This window comes from Rhipicephalus sanguineus, chromosome 11 (genome assembly GCF_013339695.2).
Source record: "Rhipicephalus sanguineus isolate Rsan-2018 chromosome 11, BIME_Rsan_1.4, whole genome shotgun sequence".
NCBI classification, from domain to species: Eukaryota; Metazoa; Arthropoda; class Arachnida; order Ixodida; family Ixodidae; genus Rhipicephalus; species Rhipicephalus sanguineus.
In genome coordinates, this window is record NC_051186.1 from 107424999 (window position 1) to 107444644 (window position 19646).

General features: G+C 45.8%; 1 protein-coding gene across 1 annotated transcript; it reads right to left on the minus strand.

Annotated features, from left to right (window-relative positions):
- Positions 1 to 5280: 5280 nt before the first annotated feature.
- Positions 5281 to 7385, minus strand: LOC119375313 (uncharacterized). Its single transcript, XM_037645493.1, has 2 exons — positions 6648 to 7385; positions 5281 to 6564 (listed from the first exon to the last, which is right to left on the minus strand). Exons 1-2 carry the CDS (start codon positions 7383 to 7385, stop codon positions 5281 to 5283), a joined length of 2022 nt encoding a protein of 673 aa, XP_037501421.1.
- Between the last annotated feature and the right edge of the window lie 12261 nt (positions 7386 to 19646).

Sequence of the window (19646 nt, forward strand, 5' to 3'; positions counted from 1 at the left end):
CAGGAGACAGAACATTTTTTCAAAATGTGTCATATTAAGAGGCGCAGTGCATTCTTCATTAGGCACAAGGACAGATATATCAATCGGCTTTCCAGAATTATATGTTCATCGCGCACGGGTTGATCATAGTCCAAAATGTTTTAACATTAGTCGTTATAAAGAAACTCAGATTTAGAGTTCTTTAGTGACAGTATATGTGCCAAATGCAGACTTATAAGCAGTGTACAAGTGTTTTGCGGAGTGATGATACATGCATTTTTTACAGTTAGATAGCCACTTCCGATGGTCACTGTACCTAGGAGCATCAGAATTTAAGATAATGAAGTAAAATTGAATGTAATTTTTTGTTAGTTCTGGAACTTAAGTGGCAAACATGTCTCAATTCTGCTGGTGCAAAGAATTTTTAAAATTCAGCGTAGAAAATGCAGTTACCGTGCTATAAATCGGTAGTAACGTTCACTTTTTTGTAAATATGTGCACTTTCTTTACTTTCTCTGCTCTGGAGGTTGAAATAATTGAGAAGCAGCCCAGGGCTCTGTCCGTGGGCTGCTCCTATTTCACACATATATTAAAGACCTTCCACTCAAAGTGTGGTCCAAGATATGCCTTTTTGCAGATGATCGTGTTTTGCACCAACCAATAACAAAATTCATAAGACTGCTCTACTCTCCAGCAAGACATCCTCCTAATCCAGGCACGGAATTTGTGGCCTTATGAGGCATAGGATGGCTGTCAGGTGCAATTATAAATGCAGGGCAATTTATTATTTCTCATCAGTTTCCTGGTCCGTGCAATTTTCAGGGTGTTCTTCTTGGGGAGAGCTTGAAATCAAGAAGCAAGACAAATTCATTGAAATTCTGCATATTCTTGGGCATTGGGCCATGGTGACAAACTGTGAAGCCCCCAACAACAGTGTTTTTTTATATGATTCATTAGACCAGGACATTATGCCGAGTGTAGGAAAGCAGATGACGCTTAAGGGCTCGTTTTCTTTGTTAGACACAATATGAATGAGAACTAACAGACAATAACACCAAGGAAAGTATAGGGGGTGTTATCTGTAGTATATGGAATATGAAGCTGAAGAAATTGGACCAAAAGATAACTTGCCACCGGCAGGGACCGCGTGTAGCAGCTCAATAGGGGGTGTAGCAGTATAGGGGGTGTTATCTGTAGTATATAGAATATAAAGGTGAAGAAAGTGGACCAAAAGATAACTTGACACCGGCAGGGACCGAGTGTAGCAGCTCAAGTAATGAACATAATGCATCTTGCTTCAAACACTCTTACCATTCACACTAAGGCAGTACAGCATCAAGAGAACTTATACGACTGTGGTGTTTTTGCCATTGCTAATGCATTCACTATTGCATCTGGCATCAACCTATGTACCGTTGCTTTTGACAAGACCGTAACGTGCAGTCATTTAATATCATGTCTTGCGGACAATGAAATTGTGCTGTTCCCTCTTACTACTGTGCGAGTGCCCAGGGTAAAACCAAAATCAAGTTGGTTTTTTAGTTCAAAAATAATGTCCTAATTATGCTGTTTCAACCACTTAGAAATCAGCCTTAAACTGAAACCCTACTCTCCTTCGGCTATTGAAATTTAGGCCTTTCTATGGATATCAACTCTAGGTTGTTAACACTGTCATCGTCCTGAGCCTTGCTCCTCAGCATTAAACCATTTCCTTGTATGTTCTTTGATAGTGAAAAGGCACTGCAGGAGTACTTGCTTCAATTAATAACCTGCTAGTGGATAAACATTTTGAAGCAACTGACATTGGGAAGTACATTATCAGTGAGAGGTTGCTGTGGTCAAAGAATTTTCAACTTTTGCTGCTTGTCTGCTGTATAAAGTTCTTTATGAATGAAACTCAGTTGTATCTGTGAATGTCTGCAGAGGGCAAAGTTTAAAATTTTGTGCTATTCTCCCTACTTTCATTGTTGTAATTGTTGTAATTTCGTGCTATTCTCCCTACTTTCATACCGTAATTTTTCATAGAGGTCTACAACATAAAACTAAAAATGTTAGTAATAAAATCAGATTCTCCAATTTATATTAAGCTGAAGTATAGCACTGCTGTATGACATGAAACATCACAGTCTTTCAAGTGCTTTTCTTGAAGTGTTGGGGCTGTTCCTTTAACTAAAATATTAAAACTTCTGTGGATGCGCACTGCTCAAAGTAAGACATCTAAACATTCTTAAAGCTTGATGTTTGAAGACTCAATGGTGCATCTAGACCTGTGCGCTGCTGCGCCACACCGCCGCTGAAATCCCAAGAGCGACCACAACAATGACATGAAGTAATTGCACTGCGCTGCCATTTGTATTTTCTTTCAAACCGAACGGGGTATCCAACCCTGCGGCATCCTCCAGCATTAAATGGCAATATCTCAACTCGTTGGATAGTACCATTTCTTGGAGCCTTGGACCTATTACATGATGCATAAATAAATAATATATCATAAATAAATATGCATAAATAAATATATCAATGCATTTGTACTCTTTGTTCCTTTAATTTTTACTCGTGTTTACGATAAATTAATACAGAAGGGGGCGATGAACTGGGTGCTGGGTTATTTCAATCTTCACACGGACGAATTCACAGCGGAGACGATCGATGCAGCTGGCCAACAAAAACTCAAACCCGCTTCCACGGTTTTTGCACATTTTTTTATTGGGATAGCAGTTTTATGGACTCTCCATGGGTTTTTGCCGTGGGCGTCGCCGTCATGTTCTGTAAGAAGTCCAAATCGATAACATCGCTCCGCGCATCATGTGTTCTACTCATGAGTAAAAGCTAGTGAGCGCTGGCGACAACGCAGCTTAAGCAGACATGAGAGGAACCGCTGCCACCTCGGTCGCACAGAGGTAGCATGTGCGACAACATATTACCTCACGTGCGAGGCCTGCCATTGACTGCTCTTCAAGCAGAGAGAAAACGCCCTGCCTGTTTTTTGTTGGGCGAAGGAGCATGAACGAACACCGGGGAAGGGCCCGGGGGCAATATATCTTGGCAGAAATCAGCAAAAAGTGCTGTAGTTTCAATGCTTCGTGTTGAGATGACAGAATGCACGAAAACCTTCTCTCTTGGATCGGCGTTTTATAGTCGTTGCTCCTGTAGCGGCCGGGAATGTCGGCTGCCGGAGGCAGCGAGAAAGGAGACGTGAAGCTGGTTTGGAGTTGCAGGGCAAGACTGTTTATTTCCACTCCGTGCGAGTGACGAGAGCTCCCCTCGACGAGGGAGAGAAGGAGGCACCCCCGCGTTCTTCTACAAGAAAGAGGAAAAGGGGGCCCCCGAGCGAGCAGACGCAGCATGCCGCCGGTGCTAATTCCCGGAGCCGGCCCCGACAACACGTTGTTCCCCGAACACGGAGGAGGAGGCGCTGGCGCCGCGCGTAGGCGAGCTGTCGACGGCCGGCTGCAGACGGGATAGAAAAGAATGCGGTGGTGCTGAGCAGCTTCCGCTACAAAGGCTCCCCCCCTAGATTGCGGAGCTTTTAAAGAAGGACAGCAGTTACGGGCAGAATAGTGAAAGGTCACAGTCCAATGGTTAGCACTGAAATCGTACGTGAGAGGCTGCTTGAATGGAAACCTCAATATGAGCAGGCTTGGCGCGGTCAACGGCGACGACTTCTCGTTTCCCCCGCACGTCGATTGCGATGGTTTTGTTAGTACGTCCCAAAACTTTGAATGGGCCATCGTACGGCGGAGTAAGGGGCGGCTTCGTTGCGTCGTGTCGCACGAACACATGGGTAGGAGAGTCCATGTCAGGAAAAGTGAAAACTTTCCTGTTGCGGGCGATGCGAGGTGCTGTTGGCCTGAGTTGCGCGAGCCATGAGCGCAGCTTCTCGATGTGATCGGAGGCTGTTGGGGCGGAAGGTGTCTGGTCGGAGAAGAATTCTCCCGGGAGGCGCACTGTTGAGCCGTAGACCATTTCCGCTGCGCTGAAGCCGAGGTCTTCCTTCACCGTTGAGCGTAGGCCAAGAAGAACGAGCGGGAGCTTCTCCACCCAGTGCTGGCGGTCGAGTTTCGCTGCCAGTGCGGCTTTGAGTTGCCGGTGGAAGCGCTCAACCATTCCGTTGCTGGCGGGGTGGTAGGCGGTTGTATGCTGCAGCTTCGTGCCGAGGAGCGTTGAAAGTGCGGAAAAGAGGTTGCTCTGGAATTGCCGTCCCCGGTCAGTTGTTATGCGGGCGGGGCAGCCAAAGCGGGACACCCATGTTTGAATGAAGGCCTGCGCGACGGTCTCAGCTGATATGTCCGCAATTGGTATAGCTTCGGGCCACCGGCTGTACCTGTCGATGCATGTGAGCAGGTACCTAAATCCTTGGCAGGGCGGTAGTGGTCCCACGAGGTCGAGGTGAACGTGGTCAAACCGCGACTCAGGAGTGCGAAATTCCTGTAGTGCAGCCCGATTGTGGCGAGTCACTTTCACTTGCTGACACGTTTCACATGTCCGAGCCCATCGTCGCACGTCCGCGTTGACTCCGGGCCAAACGAAGCGTTGCGTTATCAGCCGCTGGGTGGCGCGGACACCTGGGTGGCTGATGGAGTGGAAAGTGTTGAATACCACTCGGCGAAAGTTCAGTGGGACGAAAGGTCGTGGTGCTGCCTGGGAGGTATCGCAGGTTATCGTGCTCTGCACGTAGGGAAGTGCAACCTCCGAGAGCACGAGTGAAGATCCCCCTCCCTTCAGTCTTGTCAACTCGGGGTCGTCCCGCTGAGCTGCGGCCATAGCTTCGAAGTCCAGGACTTCTGTGCCGGAAGCGTTGACGCGCGACAAGGCGTCAGCTGCTTCGTTTTCGACCCCGGGAACGTGGCGGATGTCTGTAGAAAACTCGGAGATGAATGAGAGCTGACGGATCTCTCGTTCTGAGTAGGAGGAACTGTTGTTTTCTGAATACGTAGGTGAGGGGCTTGTGGTCTGTCAATTTGTAGAACTCACGGCCTTCGAGGAAGTAGCGGAAATGCTTAATGGAACAATAGATTGCGAGCATCTCCCTTCCAAAAGTGCTGTACCGTGCTTCTGCAGGCTTCAGACGTTTCGAAAAGAAGCCCAGTGGCTTCCACTGGGCGCCCTCCTGTTGCTGCAGCACTGCTCCGACCGATGTGGAGGAAGCGTCCACCATGAGGCGTGTAGGAGCTTCAGGCCGTGGATGAATGAGGAGGGTAGCCGCGGCTAGCTCGTCCTTAGCTTTCTGGAAAGCGTTCTGGTGTTCGCCAGACCAACAAAATTCTGGTGCCTTTTGGTCGTCTCGGCGCAGCAGGTCGGTCAATGGCTGGAGCACTCGAGCACAAGACGGAATGAAGCGCCGTGGAAGTTTAAGAGCCCGAGGAACTCCCTCAGCTTGCGAAAAGATGTTGGAGCTGGAAACTTCTTGACGGATTCCACCCTCGATTTCAATGGCATAATGCCCTCAGCAGTGATGTGGTGGCCGAGGAAGTTGAGCGCCTCTACTCCAAACACGCACTTTTGAGGTTTCAACACCAGACCGTGCTCATCCAAACGCTGAAAGAGCTGGCGGAGGTGCTCTTCGTGCTCCGCAGGCGTTCTGCTGGCCACCAAAATGGCATCCAGGTAGACAAAGATGAAAGGAAGACCCCGGGTGACTTCATCCATGAACCTTTGAAAGGTCTGTGCGGCATTTTTCAAGCCGTAGGGCATGCGGACAAACTCAAACAGGCCGAACGGAGTTGTTATGGCTGTTTTTGGTATGTCCTGCGGTTCGACGGGGATTTGGTGGTATGCCGCTACAAGGTCGATCTTGCTGTATATTTTCGTACCTGCCAGCCGCGCGCTGAAATCGTGAATGTGTGGCAGAGGATACTGGTCCTGCGTTGTCGCTGCGTTCAAGGCTCTGTAATCACCACACGGGCGCCAATCGTCGTCCTTAGGCACCATGTGTAGCGGCGATGAATGGTTGCTAGACGAAGGGCGAACAATTCCCAGCTGCAGCATGTGCTCGAACTCCCTGCGTGCAGCTTGAAGCCTTTTGCTGGACAGCCGTCGTGGCCGGGCGGTGACTGGCGGCCCGGTGGTGACGATGTGGTGAGTCACGTTATGTTTCACCGGCTGTTCCGTGTTGCGGGGCTTGGTGAGCGAGGGGAATTCGGCCAGGACGTGGTGGTAGGCTGATACTGGCTGGAAGGCGCAGATGCCAGATGAGCAGATGTTTGACTCCAAACCACGTACTTTGAGGGATGTGTTGTTATCCTTGAGGCAACGGTCACGTACGCTCACATCCAGGTTGAAGTGGCTGAGAAAATCTGCTCCGAGTATGGCGAAATTAACATCCGCCACCACGAAGACCCAGCGAAACAGGCGCCTGAGTCCGACGTCTATTGTCAGCGAGCGGAAGCCGTACGTAGCGATGGCAGTGTTGTTCACTGCCTGCAGCGACGATGTGTTCTTGCTACGTCGGCGATCCTCGGGGGTTGCCGGGACAATAGAGATTTCGGCTCCCGTGTCGACTAGCAGGCGGGAGTTGCTTACGCGGTCGACTACGAAAAACAGGCGGCTGGGTGGAGGGCCGATGTCGTAAGCCGCCGTTAACGACTGGCCGGAGCGTTTCCCGGAAACGAGCAAGGTTGAGTGCAGCGGCTAGCACCCGTGCCGAAACGACGGTGGTACCAGCAAACTCCGTCCTGTGTATCTCGTGCATGGCTTCTCTGGGAAGAGCTTGGGTGTCTTGAAGGGGATCGGTTGCGTCGTTGCTCGTCCTGTTGGGGAGCGCCAGATAGCACAAGTTTCTGCATGGTCTCGGTAAGGTGTTGCAGTTTCTCCTCAAGGCGCGACAGTCGATCTGGTTGCTCATGTGTTCTTGCAGCAGCCATGGGCGCAAAGGTTGGAGTTGAGTATTCCGTGATGCGATCGGCAAGTTGCGCTAGTTGATCAAGGGACGTCTCATTTGAACCCGCGAGAACCACGCGCACCGACTGGGGGAGCCGTTGCAGGAAAAGTTCACGAAGAAGTGGGAGCTGGCCGTCCTGACGCGCGCGCACACCGAGTAGTTGCCGCATACGGTGCAGCAGTTGGGAAGGTCGTTGGTCGCCCAGCTCTTCGCGACACAAGAGCTGCTGCAGTCTGCTTTCTTCAGGCGCCTCGAGGCGGTCCAGCACCGTCTTTTTGAGGGTGTCATATTCTTCTTGCGCGGGGGGTGAAACCAAAATGTCGTCGATAGCGTCGGCGATTTCGGGGGGCAGGGCTGCGACGACGTGAAGATATTTTGTCGACTGCGAGGTGATATGCCGGAGCTGAAAACGGGCCTCCACTTGGCTGAACCAAACTCTTGGATTTTTCGGCCAAAAATTTGGTAGCTTCAGTTCTGTGGCGATGACCGCAGGCGTGGAGGCAGCAGCGTTGTCGTCGGAGCTCATCGCGGCGTGTTCGTTGAAGCGTTCGGGTCACCAATTTTTGTAGCGGCCGGGAATGTCGGCTGCCGGAGGCAGCGAGAAAGGAGACGTGAAGCTGGTTTGGAGTTGCAGGGCAAGACTGTTTATTTCCACTCCGTGCGAGTGACGAGAGCTCCCCTCGACGAGGGAGAGAAGGAGGCACCCCCGCGTTCTTCTACAAGAAAGAGGAAAAGGGGGCCCCCGAGCGAGCAGACGCAGCATGCCGCCGGTGCTAATTCCCGGAGCCGGCCCCGACAACACGTTGTTCCCCGAACACGGAGGAGGAGGCGCTGGCGCCGCGCGTAGGCGAGCTGTCGACGGCCGGCTGCAGACGGGATAGAAAAGAATGCGGTGGTGCTGAGCAGCTTCCGCTACACTCCTAATTACTTTGTATAACATTATGATTTGTTGCTATTGCATCCATTATATTGCCATTTCGGCGAAACTGTCATTTGTTTTCTAAATACAAGGGACTACTTCCCCCAATCTCTGTAATCTATAACCTCACTCCTTCTCTTCCACGCCACGCCACCGCCGATCCGGTGCACTTCGCGCCGTTTATACGCCACTGCTGTTGGTGGAAACACTGGTGCACCGCCTGCGGTGATTTCTGACCGGCGCACAGGTCTCCACGAATGTGCATCACTCTTACTCAAGCTCCTCTTATAAATTACCGCAGAGTTATTTATTCTCATAAATGGAGCTGATAATTTTCGCCATATCTAACTTGCATATTTAAGATTACATTCCTTATTTCTACAGAGTAGTATTGTCACTCGCCCCCCGAGAACACTTGTCAGTGCAAACCTTGAAGTGCCATATTATTAAAATTTACTCATATATGTATTGCATACCATATATGTGTCCATACAAGTCACAAGCCAACTATCACTCAAGTTCTTCACCAGCTCACAAAGGCATATGCGTATTTCAAAGACCATTGATCTCAATGATTACGGAAAGTGATTGTGCTGCTGTGACATCAAGCATGAAGTGCTTTCTAAAATTTCTTTTCAACTTTTTGTAAGCTAAAAAGCTACAACACATATTTTTAGAAAAATTAATAATTGTTAAAATTAAAATTTTTATGGTAATGATAGTCATGACAATTTAGATCATAAAATTAAGAAGCACGTAGGGCATGCAAGTGAGGCTATCATCGAAAACTCATACACACAAAAAAAAATTTTTAGGACATAGTCGTGGAATTGCCTTTTTTATTTATTTATGCCGAATTCAAGGTTACTTGTGCATTGACAGCTTACCCATGAGAAGTCATGAGGTGCACTGATGCTGCAGTTGACATTTGCAGTGATGTACAGTAACTTGCTTTTGTGTTTTAAAATGAAAAAAATATTTTTGCATTTCTCACGTGCTTCTGCCCCACAAAAAATTTAAAATTACATTCTTTGTTCTGTGTTATTCAGCAAGATAACTTTCTGCAGGCCTAACTTATTCAGAAAATAATGTAAACCGCTATACTAAATGCACCTTGCTTATGAAAACTAAGTGGTTGCAGAGAAATTGAACCAGTTTTGATGCCTACTGGCCCAGTGAACTGTGTAAATATTGCAGACCAGAAAATTATTATTGTTGTGGTATTTTGTTGAAAAAAGCATCCAATTAAACATGTCACAACTTAGATGTTCTAAGTATAAAAATATGTTAAAGCACTTAAAAGGAACCTAAAGGCAAACGTTAAATCAACATGAACATACTATTAACATACCATTCAAGAAATAGTGCAGTGTTTGTTTCGTGCTAAGAAAATCTCTAGTTCGAACAAAAATTATATTTAGTGGTCAGCATGACGCTACAAATATTCAAACCACCATGCCAACTAGGTCCTGTTGACATTTTCTCCCTTTTGGCAGACAGTCCATCTGGCGGCGTGAAACGCAGACGCAGGTGAGGGAGAAGGAGGGTTTAGCTATTGTTGTGAGCAGACACCACTGTCAGCAGCTGTGGAGAAACTTCTATGGCACGGTAGGTAGAGTTGAGTTGAGGGAGCCGGTCACTGACCGACACTTGTTGCGGTGATTGAAGCTGTAGCCATGGATCTCATCGGTTCTTACTTCAAAGAATGAAACAGAAAGGAGCAAGCAGCATTTTGTTCCAGGTTTTAATGCATTGAAGTGATCTTTTTTACTATTGGCAGTTTGAGTATCAGTGACTTTTTCTGGGACTCGACTATGTCGCCGCACACAGTTGGTAGAATATCCCGCTGGTGGTGCAAGCCTTGTCGTGCATTTACTTAATTTCTTGGTGAACAAAGCCCTGGTGCAGATAATACTGACGTTTAGGCATTCGTAAACTTTCACCCATCATTCGAACAAATAACGTTGTTGGCCTTTAGTATATCCCTTTAAGAAAAAAAGTTCTGTTTCTTTGTGAATGAGTGCCCGAGTTAATTTGCTAAGTTGTACAACGTGGACGCACATACTTAAGCAAAATTAAAGGTAATGCAGGCAGCTGACCATAATTTACATTGCTGTTCCCAGCTGTAAGTAAGTTTCATAATTACCATGTTAGGTTTTCTAAATGTATCACTCTTTTTATACAAACATCACAGCAAACACATTATTAATATTCAGCACATTTCCTTCAGCTTCATTCCCAGTAAAAGTCCTAATGTTTGCTATGACAGCGTTCAATTCCACTAGCCCGGCTACAGTTTGATGCAACAGCTGTTTAGCATGGCCTGTATTAGTTTCATATTGCTCAAGTCTGTCGACGGAGCATGACCGCTAAAGAACGCGTTCTCAGATGGCGGATTGAGAAACGTTCCATGATGTGAGGTTGCCCAAAGCTGCTTCATTTTATGGTACGTACATTTATGCCCGCGGACCAACAGGCATAAAATCATGGTTCATAGTAGTAATAACCATATTTTTTGCTGCTGTTTGAAGTCATTGCTTTATACACATCACCTGAATTTAAGTCATTGCTCGTACTTAATGACATTGTGATGAGTGAGTGACATCAGTGCGGTGTTCATGGTGCTGTCCACCAGCCATCAGAACCTAACAAGGGCCTGCCGCCAGCCACCAAGTCCTGTTCCTAAACCACCCATGGGAGGCTGACTTAGCTGTTGAGGTTTGCAAGCGGGTTCGTACTATGCTACTAGCCACCAGCCACGAGACCATAACAATTAAGGGCCTACTGCCACCCACCATGGTGCATATGTGCAGATCTCTCGGCTCACATTTGAAGGTCGCCTACCCGCTAGCATGACTGAAGGCACCTCTGTCCATGACTTCTGGGTGGACTTGGCTTCTTGTCTGCTTCACAAGTGTCACCCACCACCGACAAATCCACCTGCCAAGAGTGAGTCCGCTGCTGTGGTTGATGCCAGCATCAAAACTAAGAAAGACTCCTTTTGTTTCGAACGTTCAATGGAACTTCATTTAATTACCAAGCCTTGCTTGTCTTAGTAGTTTGGTAACATGTGTGATTTCACTGTGGTTGTTTTCCTTACTTTTTGCTTCATTCCTTTTGTTCTAAATGTTCCACTTTACTGTGTGAAAAACTACCTCGTCTTTTCCTGGTCTGAGGCCTTGCCTCAATCAAACAAGCTAACCTGCATTACAGACATTCAGCTCCATTTAAGTTTGCGCAAATAAACTGTATAAATCACACACTATATATTAATTTTGCATTTAGGGATACTAAAAACAAGCTGAAGTAATAAATTACCACTCTAAAATATGCAAAGAAATATACGATTGCTGAACAGGATTAGTGCGGCAGTGATTCCACCCGTGCACCGTCGTGTGCTAAGCGGTATATTCACAGTGCCAGCCTGATAAAATCAATGCAAATTGCATCAAATAGAGTCCCGGATGTCATAGAGACACGCTGCACACACCCCAGAAATGGAATGGGTAATTATTCCAGCTGTTCATTCTTTCTTTGCCTTTTTCTCCCTTTTCTTTCCTATTTTTTTCTCTTTAGCTGTCTTGCTGTGTCCTTGTTTCTCTATGTCTCAGTGTAGTCGGTCTCTCACCTTTTATGTTTTCGTCTATTTCTTCTATCTGTTACTTCTTTCACTCCCCCCTCTCTCTCTATTGTCGGTCTCTCGCCTAATACCTGTTTCTCTGTTGCTTTGAAACTCTTTCTCCGTCTGTTTCTTTCGGTGCATTTATGTCTTTTTACAGCGAAAGCTGTTATGAGATCATTTCACCGGCCGTTTTTGGCGCCGTAGTTGTCCGCCGCCGCCGCCGCCGCCGGTGTCCGTAACCAGTATCGCTCGAAATAAGAAAAAAAACTCAATAAGAAAAAAATTCCAGGATGGAACGAGGTTCGAACCTGGACCCTCGGCGTGGGAGCCCAGTATTCAACCTCTGAGCCATACCGGTGCTTGAAACTGCTTTGCAAAAAGGTCCTATACAGGCTTGATGTCGGGAAGGAACCACATTAGCACATGTAATATAGCGTGGTAGAAGAGTAAAATAAGCAACAAGCGTCGCACAACGCGAATTCTGTAACCAGGCGTCACACAATGCGAATTGCGCAACGAGTAGGTTGTTGAATGCTTCCAACCCATTACAAAGGGCTCCGCCGTAATTCTTCGTCGTCATCAGGCATAGCATCAACAAAGTGCGCATAATGCCTTACATGCGTTTAGCAGGTACCAACGCTCTCCGTAGAATGACGAAAAATGGCACAGTGCCTGCTGCCCTACATCTCAAAAATTACAATGATTTATAGCGTAGTGCGTTCCTCGCAAGTGCACTTGTATTGGTTGCCAAGGAAGCCCATAAGCGCATGATCCACTTCCTCGGGGTCTCAGTAAAATTACAATGATTTATAGCGTAGTGGGTTCCTCGCAAGTGCGCTTGTATTGGTTGCCAAGGAAGCCCATAAGCGCATGATCCATTTCCTCGGGGTCTCAGTAAAGTTCTTGGCCCCCCCCCCCGTCGCTCTCCCACGTCAACGTATGTTATACAGCATGACGGGAGAGGGAAATAGCGACCGGACGTCACCCAATGCAAATTACATAAATTGTGGGATGTTTAAAGATTCCAACCCATTACAGAGGGCTGTGCCATAATTCTTCATCGTCATCAGTCGTCGCTTCAACAAAGTCCACATAATGCCTTACAGACGTGTAGCTGGTGCCTCGCTTCTCCGCAGAATGACGAATAATGGCTTATTAGGTGCTTCCCAACTTCACAAAAATTGTGATTTATGGCGTAGTGGGTACCTTTCTAGTGTACTTGTATTGTAGCCCCAAGAGAGCTTAACGGGCTCTAGAAACGCCGCTCTTCCAGCTTTCGCTGTGACTGTGCTGCGGTTTCAGCGCAGGCCTGGCGTTTTTTTCTCTCTCTCTATTCCCTTGCTTATCTCTATTTTTTTCTCTTTATCTATTTTTCTATGTCTTTGGTTGTCTCCCTCTCTCTGTGCAGTTGGTTCTGTCGCCTTCTATCTTTTTTTTTCTCTGTTGCTTTTCTTTCTGTCTATTTCTCAGTTTCTATGTTCTCTCTCTCTCTATGTGTAGTCGCTTTCTCGCCTTATAACTTTTTTCTCTGTCTCTTCCCTTTCTGTCTATTTGTCTGTTTCTATTTTTTCTCTCCCTCTGTACTCGTTCTCTCATCTTCATTTTCTTCCTGGTAACCCTCATGCCTCTCTCCTTCTCACCCTCACTTCCCTTTCTAATAACCTTGCTGTATTGCATATACTATTCAAGGCTATGCTCTCCTCTGCAAGCGGGCCTGGATAGCCGAGTGGTTATGGTGCTCGCCTTGAAATAGTTAGTTCACTGGTTCGAATCTCGCCTCGACAAACTTTCTTTTTTCGCCAAGAATTTTTTGTTCTCTTTCCTTCTATTTTTTTCTCTTTATTAAATGCGAAGCATTTCTTAGCGAACCTCTGGCACTTTGAGCGTTTTTATCTACGTATCTATCTATCTATCTATCTATCTATCTAGCCGCCTAGGTCTGGGTGCTCTCATGATCGCCTCCTTAACTTGGTGTAGACCAAAATTTGCATGGGAGGGTAAGAGGATTTGACGAATATGACTGCCGGGTCATGACATAAATAACGTTAAATTCCTGTCGCGTACGTCGTCAAACCCTTTCCACTAGACACGTGTGGCACATACCCATTTACCACGGGCCGCGGTGTAGGGGTATGCGCCACAGGTGATTGACAGTTTATGTCTACCCAGGAACGGCGAGAACAGACAATGGTAACTTAAATGCTAGAGCGTTAAGGAAAACCAACATCGGTAGTGGTGATTCAACAAATGGAAAGAATGAAAATTAGGATCCCAGCTGGAATCGAACCCAAGCATTTTGCGTGGCAATCAGGTATTCTACCACTGAGCCACGCCAGGTCTATAAATTGGTTTGGAAAAACAGCCTACGCAGGCATAATAGCGGTGCAACGTCAATTGTGGTTGTGGTGCTGGCAATCTAAGTTTACAAGAAAGGAATAAACACTACATGATACTCCTACGATGTGTACTCCTACCATACGGGCGTCATATCAGATTGACGTCTGTAGTTCCAGTGTTGGCTCCGCTTTTATAGCAGTCTAATAAACATTACGTTTGTATTCCTATGATTCAGCAAGCTATATTGAAGCATTGCTCGACCCCGGAGGAATACATTAACGAAAGTTCCATATGATATCCACATCACCGCATCGTAAAGTGCACTTCGTCCACCAGAACGACGAAGTGTCCTCTTCATTTCTTAAGAGGCTGGGCGATGGCCTCATGCTGACCGAGGATGATATCATATTGATTGACAGCCATTTGTAGACTAGGCTACGTAGGCCACATACTCCCAGGTAGTCTACGAATAGGACAAACACCATCAACTAATGTCCGTCTACGTAGCAGTCGACGGCCTATGCCTCACCAACGCGAAAGGTGGCTTCAGGTTCCGACATGTCGCGGGCTCTGTCGACAGACATTTCGTCGACGAAATGACCGAGGCATCCACGAATTCCAACAGCTCTACTATACCACATACTTCAATACACATGGACCCCTCTTCACCACGATCACGGCCAGATCCTATAACAAGTCATGACCAGCTGCTGGTGCTCACTGGCCACGGTGATGATGCCCTTGTTAAAGAACTGTCAAGAACTTCTTGCACACATGCACACGGGTTCGTGAAACGCGCGTGCGTTCTCGGGACACGTATGAGCACTACATATCAGCTTACCGCTTCCGGTGTTGGTAATACCCACGTTGTCATTGGCAGCGTTACCCAACCGTAAACTGCTTATATAACACATGTGCAGCTCTTCAACATATATATGTCTGCATATAATATATATACAAATCTGTAGCGTCATTTTGTAACGTGTCGCACAGTAAAAAAAGTTACGCCACAGTCACGTAGCCGCCGCATGCTTCGCATAACATCGACTCCCACGGTACGTTGAATCTGCCGAATTTTTTCCTCTCTCTCTCTCTGTGCTATGGTTTTCTCGCTCTTGAAGTTATTGCATCGTTTGCCGGACAAATCGGCACGCGTCTTCTGGTAAAAAAGAAGAGGAGGAAGAAGGCGACGGCGACGACGATGGCACGTGCTGGTTCATGATGATGATCATTTTCTATCTACAGCACACGGCCAACCCCGACTTTAACAGCTGTGCTGTAAAAGGGTAGTTTTTCGTAGGTGGGGCCCATCTTCCAAAGCCACATTGGCCCAGGGTTGCCAGTTAGCTTCCCAGTATAGTCAATCAAATAGTTGTGCCTCCCCAAACTACCTCTAACTTGTGCGCACATAATGGACGACAATGAAGGCGTGGCTAAGCTTGTTGCTGACCTATCACTAGCCTTGCTGCAATTGTTTAAACATACGAGGGCTATGTTTCTTTTCAAGTTCTAATTCGTTCAAGGTAAAAACCACAGCGAAATTAAAGACGTTTGGAACATGTAGAAACACATTCCAGTTGCCCCTCTACATAGTCGCCCCTCTACAACTGAGGCATTTATTGTGGCGTTGTGCAGCGTTCTTTATGGCCCCCACATTGAAGACAGCCACCTTTCAGCCAATTCTGGGTGCCGCTCAATGTTGTCTACACATTCTGCTTCAATGTTCCTGCACTGTTGCTACACTTTGCTATCACTCATGAAGGCTTTACCATACACAATACTCATTCAAAGTTGAATTTCGGCTGTATTGCTGCATGCAGAAATCAAATGACACCACGCACTTCACACATAGTGGGAGACCTAATTGTTCGAGGCATGTTTATGTGCCCAGTGTGTGCTCGGAATTCACAACTGCTACCTGGCAAGATCGGAGGACATACGAGAGGTGCTGTGCAACACGTCTGCACACAACGTCAGACTTCCACTATGGCTTTAATCGATTAAGAAACTGATAGGACCTCAAAAAAAAGGAGAAAAAAAATGAGCGCCGCTCTCACGTGCAAGGCAGGGTCACTGCAGAGTTGGTGAACTTTTATCCTCTAAGCTCTCTCTTTCCCAGCCCTTTCGCTGTTCTCTCTTTTTCTATCTTCTTTCTTTGTGACTTTGTATCTCTTGCTCTCTCTCTGTTTATTTCTTTCTTTGTCTTTCTATCTTTTTCTCTCTTTTTTTTTCCTTTCTTGCTTGCTCTGTGCAGTCATCCCCTCACCTTCTATCCTTTTTTCTCTTCCCTTTCTCTTAATCTCTTTCTGTTCTTCCTGTTTCTTTCTATTCCCATCACTCTCTGTCCTCGTTTGCCCCTCCTCCTTTCCTTTCTCCTTACACTCACATCTCTACTCCTCATCCTCAGTTTCCCTTTCCCACCCCCTTTCTATACTATATAGTATACAAGACTATGTTAGGCTCTGCTAACGTGACTGGATAGCCGAGTGGTGACAACGCTTTCCTTCTATTCGTTGGTCCGCAGGTTTGAGTCTCGCCTCGCCAAGAAATATTTTTGCCGAGAATTTCTCTCTTTTTCTTTCTTTCTCTCTGTTTGTCTCTTCCTTTCGCTCTATACTCGTTCTCTCGCCTATCTGAGTTATGGCACCCTGTGCTGGAGAAGTCGGCGCGCCTGTTCTGGGAGCGAAGGAGAAGGGGAAGAAGACGACGAAGAGAGCGTGTGCTGGTTCATGATGATAATTTTCAATCTACGACATATGATAAACCTCAAGCATAACAGCTCTATTGTAACTATACTCTGCTGTAAAAGAAAAATAGCTTTCAAGCAGATACTTTACTATGCCCTAGCCAAAGACGAGGGCGTAGTAAAGTATTTCATTGACCTATATGCATAGTAAAGTATCTAGTATAACCTATATGCATAGTAAAGTACCTAAAGTAACATCGCTATCTGCGTAGTAAAGTGCCTGCACAGCATAAACTTTACTGTGAGTAAAGTTTTTGCCACGCTGTCATAAATGTCTCAGTTGGAGTGACGACAGTTTAGAGGTACCTGGAAAGTATGTCTAAGTGTTCCAAATAAAACTGTTTTGAATTTCATTTTGGTTGAAATTTTGCGACCAAGTGGGCTTTGAAAAAAAAAGGTCGCCCTCATACTTAAGGTTAAAAAGCACATATAGTTGTGATGATTTAGCAGTGCAGTCTACACTGAGCCATAGGGGTATGTTATATGTTGTGCTCACTGGTTTGCGTGTACTGCTAGCTATCACTTTAATATTGGCATAAAGGGAAAGTAAAAATATGTGCGTTCATCTGCTTTTTTAAGGTGCAAGCCTTTATGTCTCATGCGGAGGCTGCACCAACAAAATGGTGGCAAAAAACACGGTACAAAAATATGGCACAAATACAGAAAATAATGGTACTAGAAAAAAAAACAAAAACTGGCAAACGTAAAATGTCCTGAAGCAGCACTGCTGCAACCAAAGCCGTGTCTGAGAACACAAGGTGCCCAACCAAATGGGGAGAGTCGGGGTGGCTGGCGACGTGTCTTATGATGCGCCGTCGCTCCTAACTCATTTCTTGTTCATTGGTATGAACAAAAATTGGCATAGAAAGGTAAGAATGTATGACTGATTGAATGTTAACTTTTACAGCCTATGCCAAATTACATTCGCTATGATGTTGGAATTCCTAGGTACAACGCATCCACAACAATTTTTTGCTTATTACGCAGTAAAAGGAATTGATGCTGAGAAGTGGTGTATGCACCACGTGTAAAAGGCATTTCAGACATGCACTCTGTCATGGCAGAACCTGGCGCAGATAACACCCAAAAGCTGTCGGCCACTTTGCAACATGTGTTGCGTATAAGACTCCATCGGCAACAAATATGATAAAAATATTTCATCGCCTTTTCCCTATTGCCATTGCATGATTAGACACTGAATTGTAAGCTGAATTGTAAGCTTTCCATTGCAATAAAAAAACGAGTACGTTAAAATTTGGTTGCCTGTCTATTTAAGGTATAGATAAGAACTCCTAGAAATTTTAAAAACAGAAATACGGCATCTCTAGGAAGTAATCAGGCCTTTCGAATCCAAACTCTTAAGAAAGAGTAAGTGGCCATTGTATAGCTGGTAAAATCACTTTCCTAGAGCGAAGTAGCCAGCTGCACTAAATAAGCTCTCATGTTAAGTGCATATAATCTACCAGCAGGGATGAAATTTGTCATACTTTTACAAAGTGTTCTGTTTATTTTGGCGTACCTAACATTTGGAAACATTCGTAAGCTATTAACAAAATATTCAGTTTTACGCATAATAGATACTGAACCGAATACGCAGTATTCAATTCGATGTGTTATATCATTGAATATTTGCACGCCCATAGAATATTTGCTGTGTCGGAATTTTCCTGGTGCATATAATTCTCCATGTTGGCTTTACGTGTTTCCTAGGGAAAGCTTTTGTGCCATGTTTTGGAATAGAAGAGCGAAAACTCGTTGATGTGCTACATCGACAAGTTTTCTAGGGTAGCTGTTTTCACTCACATTTACAAGTTTTCACTCTTCTATTTCAAAACATATCTCACCAACTAGCCCAACAGTTCACGCTTCTGTGCCATGATCATAAAACTATTTTAACCAAGCCTTCATAGAGAGTGTTGTACATGTACTACATTTGCTTATTACAAAACAACTGTATGGTTCACATATATTCATGCTCGACAAGCACAGTTGTGTAGCTAGGTGAATAATATAATGACCCATCTGGCCTATGACCAATGGGAGGGTGGAGGGTGGAGGGGGTGGGGGGGAGTTCTTAGGAGTGTACTTACAGGCTGTTAAGAGTGGACATGCAAATCTGTCTTATTGTTGCATTAGTGGCAGAGCATGTCAGTTGAGAATAAATATGAGGTAAGAATTCGCGGCAGGGGTGGTGAGAGAATGGCATGTGAACTGTTGGAAGCATTTCATGATGGGGAAGGAGTGATGTATGTATTAGTGACCCATCTGTTGAAACTCGGAAAGGCAGAAAAGTTTCTCTAGCATTCTCTTGTGATGATTGTTAATGTTAAATGGCTGTGACGTTGCACCTTGCCATACTGCGCATGTGTCTGTTCTTGAGCTGTGTGAATAGCAAAATTTTGGGTGGGAAGCGAATTCGAATATTAAAGTGTGAGTGCGAATCGAATCGAATATTTTTCGAATATTTCTCGAATATTTCTGGAATATCTTTCGAATGATTCGAAGTGAAATCGCAGAAGAAAGGTTAGAGAGGATTCGTAAGCATATTCTTATGAGATATCAACATGAAAGTATTTCTTTTTGCTAGGCTGATGAAGGACTGGTCTGATGGTGTTTCATAGTTGTCTTATCAAGGATGAGGCAATGTAGAGGCCGAATTCTATTTATCTACATGATTTGGTGCATTCAAAGCGTTGCCGACAACACTTTACACGTGATAGACAAATGTGTCATTTCCTCAGCGTCTCCTCCTCTTTCAACTCCTGTGGAAGCCCAACTGATGTGGCGGACAAGGGCGTGCTCCTTTCAAGTCTGGAGTTCCAAATCTGCCTTGTAGACGTCGATATATAAGAACATCTGAAATTCTGGATGCTAAAAAGCTTCGGCGTCCAATTTTTCGGACTTCTTGCCCAAATTTCAGGCCCAAAACACCATTAATTGAGCCTCCAACTTTGCCAGATCTTTCATCTCCATGTTGGAACCAGCGTTTTCTTGAGTTAATACATTTGCGACCGTAACGGAGCTTGAAAGGAAGCTTTGCCGCAGTACGGAAGTGTATTGAGGTGAAGCATGTTAAAAATCTAGCGACCACTTCAAATCGGACGTTGACTAATTGTGTCTTGACAAAGTTCGATTGTAACGAAGCTTGAAAAACAGCTTTGCC